The sequence below is a fragment of the Colobus angolensis genome, unplaced genomic scaffold, assembly GCF_000951035.1.
Source record: "Colobus angolensis palliatus isolate OR3802 unplaced genomic scaffold, Cang.pa_1.0 Scaffold13, whole genome shotgun sequence".
NCBI lineage: Eukaryota > Metazoa > Chordata > Mammalia > Primates > Cercopithecidae > Colobus > Colobus angolensis.
In genome coordinates, this window is record NW_012114252.1 from 23,542,571 (window position 1) to 23,551,582 (window position 9,012).

A 9,012-nucleotide genomic window follows, 5' to 3' on the forward strand; every position below is an offset into this window, starting at 1 on the left:
AAAAAAAAAAAAATACAAACTTAAAAAGTGAGATATTTCATGATTTGAAGTGATGGAGAAGGAAAACTAGCTAAGAAGTCCCAAGAGGTATATTTAATTAATAATAATTAACTTGTCTTGGAGGAACTTACACATAATGTTCTTTTAAAAGCAATGGACATTTTCCCAGTCATTTGTAAGTTCTCTCAGAAACAGAACTGTAAGAAGAAGGCATTAATCGTGTGTTTAATTGGATATTCACACCAAGCACAGGGGCTCATGCCTGTAAACCCAGCACTTCGGGAAATCACAGCGAGAGGGTTGCTTGAGGCCAGGAGTTCGAGACCAGCCTGGGCAACATGACCCCGTCTCTACAAAACTTTAAAAAGATTGGCCAGATGTGCTGACCTGAGCCTGTAGCACCAACTACTCAGGAGGCTGAGGTGGGAGGATTGCTTGAGCTTGGGAGGTTGAGGCTGCAGTGGACCGTGATTGCACCACCGCACTCCTGCCTTGGCCGCAGAGTGAGGCCCTGCCTCAAAAAAAAAAAATCAAAAAGTGCATTCACTTAATTTTTGAGATGTGAATTCAATTTGTGAAACTTTTAAAGTTATTGCTTACTACTAAGAGTAATTTATATGAAACTATCCTGATTACATGCTAGCAGGAGAAAATATTGTTTGGTATTATAAACATGTTGCTGAGTTGGTATTGATTTGCTTTTGCAGACTTTTGGGACAGCGATCGTCATCAATCCTGAGAAAGATAAAGACATGGTCCAAGACCTGCTGGACTTCAAGGACAAGGTGGACCACGTGATCGAGGTCTGCTTCCAAAAGAATGAGCGGTTCGTCAACCTCATGAAGGAGTCCTTTGAGACGTTCATTAACAAGAGACCCAACAAGCCTGCAGAGCTAATCGGTAGAAAAATATTTTCTTTTTTTTTTTTGAGACGGTCTCACCCATTTCCAGACAATTATTTAATGTGGGAAACTAAGGCACAATCAACCAAAATGTTCAAGCTGCTCAAGGGGTGTGTGGAAAGCGTTTTTATCAAGTCTTATTAGGACACACGTTTAAAAACTGACACACCTGCATGCGTGGGTGGAGGAGGGCATTTCCTTAAGGGAAGATGAAGTAGGAATTTAGAAAAGAAGTGACGCTTGACTTCGCCAAAGAAGGGAGATCACCATCTTTGTATCCTCTAATCAGTATTAAAATAGGATAAAACCAGATGAGATCTCAAAAGATAGCATATTTTAAAATAAGATTTTTAAGTTGTGCAATTTTTTCACAATAATATCAAAATCTATTTCAGAATTCGTAGGCTTTCTCATAGGCTTTCTGTAGTCAGTAAAATTTTTTAATTTGAAGGAGAAAGGCGGCAAAGAGAAGTGGTAGATGGTACTAGATTGTTGATTACTGCTGAAGTGGAAGATGGAACATGGAGCTTATTGTGCAGTTGTCTACGTTTCTGTGTGTTCAAAATATTCTGTTGTAAAATGTTGAAAAGAAAAAAACTAACAAAAACGCAACAGAAGGAATTCAGGAGGCAGTTTACTTTGGCTTTTGTACCTCTGTATCGTTTGTGGTTTCTCTAAAGAAAAGGAATGTTGAGCTCTTGGGAATTTGGGCTTCTGGAAGTGGTGAGTTCCGCCATCGCGTGGGGACTAGCTTAATAAATCTAAAGCAAGACACTGAAAATGCCTAGCAAGACACTGAATTTCAGCAAGACACTGAAAATTCCTCCCTCCCGAACCACCTTACGATGGCTTGTGCAGCCTCAGAAACAGGAAGCCTGAGTAGAAATGCTTTTACCCTGTGTTGCCGCCTTGGATGCCCTGAGAAAGTCTTTCTCTTTGAGAATGTCTCCTCTGAGTTCATGACACCAGATCCTAGAAATGGGCACTCCAGCGTCCAGGGCAGTCATGTCCTGAAACCTGAGCATGTATTTACTGAACCCGTTTTATTTTGAAATTCAGAGATTGCATTTAGAGATAAGAAAGATACTTAACCCTGCTTTAAACATTCAGTCCTGGCTTCGTTAAAATTTTGGGAAGCGTTTACTTTCACGTGACTTGATAAATACTTATCTTAGAAAATCACATACTTGATTTTTGTCTTATAGTCATTTTGGGAAGGTTCCAGAAATGTTCCTGTACATTGTTGCTTATAGAAATTGAAGATGCGGCCGGGCGCGGTGGCTCATGCCTGTAATCCCAGCACTTTGGGAGGCCAAGGCGGGCGAATCACAAGGTCAGGAGATCGAGACCATGGTGAAACCCCGTCTCTATTAAAAATACAAAAAATTAGCCGGGTGTGGTGGTGGGCGCCTGTAGTCCCAGCTACTCAGGAGGCTGAGGCAGGAGAATGGTGTGAACCCGGAGGCGGAGCTTGCAGTGAGCCCAGATTGTGTCACTGCACTCCAGCCTGGGCGACAGAACAAGACTCCGCCTCAAAAAAAAAAAAAAAGAAATTGAAGATGTCCTTTTTTCTAATTTAGAGTATTTACTATATTTATGCTCACAGCAAAGCATGTGGATTCAAAGTTAAGAGCAGGCAATAAAGAAGCCACAGACGAGGAGTTGGAGCGGACGTTGGACAAGATCATGATCCTGTTCAGGTTCATCCACGGTGAGACTCGGGCACTCAGAAAATGCTGCATAATCAAGAGGTGTAAACACAGGCCCTGCTTTCTCAGAGGAGGCTTAACATGAGAATGTCACTATCAGTAGAGCCAGTTTGCATTAGAATGAACTCTTTTAAGGGTTTTCAGCAGTTGAAGTTGCTTATCAACTCTCTGATATCTTGATTATTCTCATCTGGTTATAAATAGGTAAAGATGTCTTTGAAGCATTTTATAAAAAAGATTTGGCAAAAAGACTCCTTGTTGGGAAAAGTGCCTCAGTTGATGCTGAAAAGTCTATGTTGTCAAAGCTCAAGCATGGTAAGCGTGTGGGGCCTGGGCTTCTCCCCTCTAACTGAGGGTTGCTGTCCCGTGTGTTGCCCTGATCTCACCCCCTCCTTTGCTGTGTCCAGAGTGTGGTGCAGCCTTCACCAGCAAGCTGGAAGGCATGTTCAAGGACATGGAGCTTTCGAAGGACATCATGGTTCATTTTAAGCAGGTGAGTCGTGTTTCTTCAGGTAAAGCAGCTTTTTAAAAAGTATCTGTTTGTGTGGTGGCTCATGCCTGTAACCCCAGCACTTTGGGAGGCAGAGGCAAGAGGCTTTCTTGAGGCCAGAAGTTCAAAACTACCCTGATCAACATAGCAAGACCCCATCTCTACAAAAGAAAACTGTTTTGAATGAGCAGGTAGTCCTAGCTACTGGGGTGAGACTGAAGTGAGAAGATGACTTGAGCCCAGGAATTTGAGGCTGAGCAGAGTGAGACCTTGTCGTGGATGGGTGGATAGATAAATACCTACATAGACAGATAGAGATAGCAGTACCTTGTCATAAGTAGATAAATAAAGTAGGTAGATTCAATAGATTAGATAGAAAAAATGAATCTCACTCTAAACTGTGTAAGAAAAAAATTACACTATTAATGTTTCACAAGTAAATTTTAAAAGGAGGAGAAAAAGAAGCTCTAAACATGTGTGGCAAGAATTTGATTTCGGTGAGTCTGGTGGTGACACCTGAAGAAGGGAAAAAGGCAGTCCCGGTGAGGCATTGGGTTTCATGGAATACATTCTGGGGACTGAGATAAATTCTGACACAGCTGAAACTTTATATTGAAAATTACACGGTTTATTTTGTTTTAGGTTAATTATGTTTTATTACTTTCTCAAAATGATTGTCTTGGATTTCTCTGTTTTTAGCATATGCAGAATCAGAGTGACTCAGGCCCTATAGACCTCACAGTGAACATACTCACAATGGGCTACTGGCCAACGTATACGCCCATGGAAGTGCACTTAACCCCAGAAGTAAGTGTGCGGAAAGCATGCTGTCTGCTCCCGCTGTCATGCCCTTACCAAGCACAGATATGTTGCCTTCAAGAATTGTTTAATGGGGAGTTTTTAAAAATAGCCCACTCAGTCCGAAATCAAAAGTGCTCGTATGTCCGCATTAGAAAGTGACAACTCTTGTCACCCTCTGTGTCCCCTTCCAATGCAGCCGGTGTCTACCTGCTGACCTGCAGGGCCCATGAGCACAGGCACTTGTTTTGGAGGTTATGGCTTGTTGAGCTGCAGTTCTTGTCTGGTTGTTCTTTCTTTCCATTGTAGACAGTGCTGAAGTCTTAGGAATGGCATTATTTAGGACTTTCCTTGTCAGCCACTACTTTAGCTGCACTAAGCCCTAGTGGAGGGTTTGCACACCGGAGGTAGAATTCTGTGCTCAGTGAAGTTAAAATCAGCAGGAGATACAATACATGCACCATTCATTATAATACTAGGGAAAGGGAAAGGGCTGAGACCAGCCTGGAATCATGGAAGACTTCCTGGAAAAGGCATCCCTTAAGCCTGATCTCAAGTAAAGATGAATAATGATTTCCTCAGCTGAGAAGGGAAGAAAGACTCACAGCTACAGTGGTTGGACAGTGTGATTCCTTTTCTTACCAGTCATAAGGGTCATGGCCAATGCTCCTTTAACAAAAGATAAATTAGGAGAAAACCATAACAAATTTATTTAATCTAAGTTTTATTTAACACAGCAGGCTTCAGAAATGACGACCAAAGACCCAGGGAAGACTGTCCGTTGTTATACTTAGGGTTGATAAAGAATGGGCAGCCATGTAGAAATAGGTGTGTTAGTCTGTTTTGCATTGCTATAAAGGAGTACCTGAGGCTGGATAATTTGTACAGAAAAGAGGTGTCATTGGCTCACGGTTCTGCAGGCTGTACAAGCATGGCCCCCGTGTCCGCGCAACTTCTGATGAGGTCCCAGGAAGCTTTCACTCAAGGTTGAAGGTTGAAGGCAAAGGGGGAGTAGGCTGGAGAGAGGGCGTAACAGGCAGTGGGGGAAGGTCCCAGACTCCTTAACAATCGGATCTCATGGTAATGCATTACCCCAGGGAGGGCGCCAGGCCATTCATGGGGGACCCACCCCCATGACGCAAACACCTCCCACCAGGCCCCACCTCCAACACTGGGGGTCACAGTTCACCGTGAGATTTAGAGGGACAGACATCCAAACTCTTAGCAATGTGGACAGAAGGGTACCATCTAACAGTAGTAGAGTAGTGGGGAAACCGGTAAGGCCTGTCTGTTCAGATTCTTCTTGTCCTCACTGGGCAGTGTTCTTGCCTCTCAGGTGTAGGCAGGACGCGTCTGGAACAAGAGTCTTATGACTTAACTATCAGCAAGGTAGGTCAGAGAACTTCTTAATGTCCAGATCCTACACAGAAGGGCAGGAGAAGGATAGAGTAGTATCTCCAGGCTTTATGGCTGGCTTTGGGCAAGAGGGGTTTGAGTTTTCTCTTTCCTGCCTTGGGGAAGAGGAGTTCTCGTTCCAGGAGAACTTTGGTGGAGAAGGTGGTGGGGTGGGAGAAGGTGAGTGAGAGACCTTGCTTCTGAGGTGTCCTAGCCAGACTTAGAGAACATGTGCAGTACTCCTGCTCAAAGAAAGCCAGGCAGCCTGCTGTCCTCATTGGCTACGTGGTGCTGTCTCTTCCTCTCTCCACAGATGTTTGTGCTCCTGCACCGTTCCCTTTTCCCTTAATATTTAGCCGGGCGCGGTGGCTCATGCCTATAATCCCAGCACTTTGGGAGGCCGAGATGGGCAGATCACAAGGTCAGGAGATGGAGCCCATCCTGGCTAACATGGTGAAACCCCGTCTCTACTAAAAATACAAAAATTAGCCGGATGCAGTGGCGGTGGCCTGTAGTCCCAGCTACACGGGAGGCTGAGGCAGGAGAGTGGCGTGAACCCGGGAGGTGGAGCTTGCAGTGAGTGGAGATTGTGGCACTGCACTCCAGCCTGGGCGACAGAGAGATTCCGTCTCAAAAAAATATATATTCTACTGGCTCTTTCCCAAGAACATAAGCACCCATCCAATGAGGACATTCACCGCGATGTAATCCTTTCACCCCATTTCTGTTGGTTGTCTCAGGTGTGTCCTTTGTGGTGGCTTTCTGGTACCCAGCTGAGCTCAGGGGACCCAGGCAGTCTTCGATGCTCCTTATGAGTAGGTTCAGGTTGGGCAGGTCCAGCCAGATGCCCCGTGTCCCCATCAGGATCCTGGCAGGAGGTGCGCACTACCATGTGCCCCAGTATCTTGGTGACATGCGATAGAATCCTTCTGATGAGGTGCTGGCTGGTTTCTCCAAGATATCGGTAGTGTTTTTCCTTTTGTAGTCACTAAGGAATCTGTGAGGAGGCATTTCAAGACTATGTAAACATCTTAATCTTCGTCCAGCCATCACCTGTGTGGCGATTGCTGCCTGAATTGATTTTTACCTTGGTGAATTGGGATTTTTTTTCCAGCTCTATCGTTTCTCTGTATTTAGAAGTTGGCATTCTAAGGAAGAGCCCTTCTTTCCACCCCCTTTATTTACTTATTTGTTTCTCTCTCTTTATATCGTTATGAACTCATGGATTCTTAATTATTGTACTTATTTTGATGCTTAAATTGTCCCATATGTGGTCCGTGGGCCACCCTTACGCTGGCGTCTTTGCTCTTTGATGTGCTTACATCATTTGCTCTCCTCCAGACCCTGGCAACCACTCTCTGCTTCCTGTCTGTCTGGATTGATAGGTCACATTTGGTTTCTCCACCAAATACTGGGCATTTGGGTTATTTCTACCTTTTGGCCGTTGTGAATCATGCTGCTGTGAACGTGGGTGTACAAGTGTTAGTTTGAACACCTACGGTCACTTCTTTTGGGGTATGTACCTGGGAGTGGAACTGCTGGGCCATGCAGGAACTTGAAGTTTAAGTTACTGAGGAATTGCCGGACTGTTTCCCACAGCGGTTGCAGCAGCTTTTATTCCTGTTAGCAATCACAAGAGCTTCGCACCTTCTCACCTACACCTGTGATCTGCCTCTTGCGTTGTCGCCATCCCTGTCCGTATGAGCTGGTCTCTTGCCGTGGTTTGCATTTCCCTGATGACTGTTGATGTTGAGCATCTTTTCGTGTCCTGATTGACCATCTGTGTATTCTTCTTTGGAGCAATGTCTGTTCACGTGCTTTGCCTACTTTTTAACTGGGCTGTTTGTCTCTTGTTATTAAGCTGTGAGAGCTCTTTATATTCCAGATGCTAGATCCTTATCAGATCTGTGATTTGTAAGTATTTTCTCCCATTCTGTGGGTTTTTTTACTTTCTTGATAGTGTGCTTTCTACAAAAGTTTTTAATTATGGTAAAATCACATTTATTTTCTTTGTTGTTACTTTTGGTGTCATAGCTGATAACTTGTTGCCAAATCAAGATCACAAAAAATTGAGGAGGCGGGTGCAGTGCCTCACACCTGTAATCCCAGCACTTTGGGAAGCCAAGGATCACTCGAACCCGGGAGTTAGGAGCAGCCTAGACAACATGGTAAAATCCGTCTCTACAAAAAATAGACAAATTAGCCACGTGTGGTGGTGCCCGCCTACAGACCCGGCCACTCAAGAGGTTTGAGGTGGCAGGATTGCTTGAGCCTGGGAGGTTAAGGCTGCAGTGAGCTGTGATCGAGCCACTGCACTCCATCCTGGGCAGCAGAGTGAGACCCGAGACCCTGTCTCAAAAAAAGAAAATAAAATACCACTATGTATTCTCCCAAAAGTTTTATAGTTTTAGCTCGTATGTTTCAGTCTTTGACCCATTTTGGGCCTGGAATGGTAGCTGGCACATAGTAGCCAAACGATAGCATTATGATTATCATTATCATCATTAATACTGATCCAGTCCTAGGAATGAATCCCAAGGAGATGATTCTTAGGAAAGATATGCATTAAGAGGTTTATCACAAACCATGGTACTTCTCAAGGCAAAAAGAAAAAGAAGAGGCTTATCACATTATTGAGTTTTATTTAGGTATGGTAATGCCTTAGTAGATATATTTCCTGAAAGAGTGAAGGAGTTCCGTCCTTTAGAGATACACAGAAATACCTACAAATGAAATGATATCACGCCTGGGATTTGGTGTTGTTGAAGATGGGGAATAGGTGCATCAGGGGATGTGTACGTGTGGTTTCATAGAAAGGTGACTCTTGGGCTGAGTTTTGAAGCATGAAGAGGAGATTGCCAAGCAGGCATGAGGTGAGGTTGGCAGGAATTTCTGACAGGGCACAGCTTAGACAGAAACACAGAGAAACTAAAAGGGCACGTCATATCTAGAGAGCAGCAGGCATTTATGCAGCACCTGCTGGTGCCATGTGCAGTGCTGCAATGGAGAGCCAGAGAGCCAGAGGCCCTGCCCTGCAAGCGCCTGTCCAGAGTCCACATTCACTCTGTGCTATAGAGGCCGGTAGAGCTAAGAGGGTGTCAGAGAAGGCTTCTCTGAGGAGGCGGTTCTGGAAATGAGTGGGTTTCATGAGGAAGATGGGATATGGGATCCAGCAGAAGAAACCACATGTGTGAAAGTCTGGGGGGATGAGAAGGTATGAAAGACGGTGGAATGACAGGCTGAACTGGGCCTGGGGGATGGGAGGGGCAGAGGCCAGGGCTGTGAGACCAGAGGTTAGAATTCCATGCTTGCTTTGTCCCACGGTCTTTGGAAGCTGTCCAAAGACACGGAATGGGGAGCGTGTGGGAGAGGAGCGATGGCTTTGGGTTTGTGTTCCTGCCCAAATCTCATATTGAATTGTAATCCCCACTGCTGGGCGAGGCCCTGGTGGGAAGCGACCAGGTCATGGGGCAGATTTCCCCCTTGCTGTGCTCATGGTAGTGAGTTCTCATGAGATCTGATTGTTTAAAAGTACGTAGCACCTCCCCCTTCTCCCTCTTTTCCTGCTGCGGTCATGTGAAGATGTGCCTGCTTTTTTCCCTTGCCTTCTGCCATTATTAAAAGTTTCCTGAGGCCTCCCCAGCCAAGCTACTTGTACAGCCTGCAAAACCGTGAGCCCGTTAAACCTTCCTTCTTTATAAATTACCCAGTGTCAGGT

The 9,012-nt window shown here is 45.0% G+C and overlaps 1 protein-coding gene across 2 annotated transcripts in view; it reads left to right on the top strand.

Annotated features, from left to right (window-relative positions):
• CUL4A (cullin 4A) overlaps positions 1-9,012 on the top strand; it is a 46,634-nt gene that overhangs the window by 23,889 nt on the left and 13,733 nt on the right. For both annotated transcript variants that reach the window (XM_011933923.1, XM_011933922.1), the window contains exons 9-13: positions 708-900; positions 2,509-2,613; positions 2,816-2,926; positions 3,019-3,104; positions 3,801-3,908. In XM_011933923.1, the coding sequence (XP_011789313.1) occupies positions 708-900; positions 2,509-2,613; positions 2,816-2,926; positions 3,019-3,104; positions 3,801-3,908 (603 nt within the window). The remainder of the gene's footprint in view (positions 1-707; positions 901-2,508; positions 2,614-2,815; positions 2,927-3,018; positions 3,105-3,800; positions 3,909-9,012) is intronic.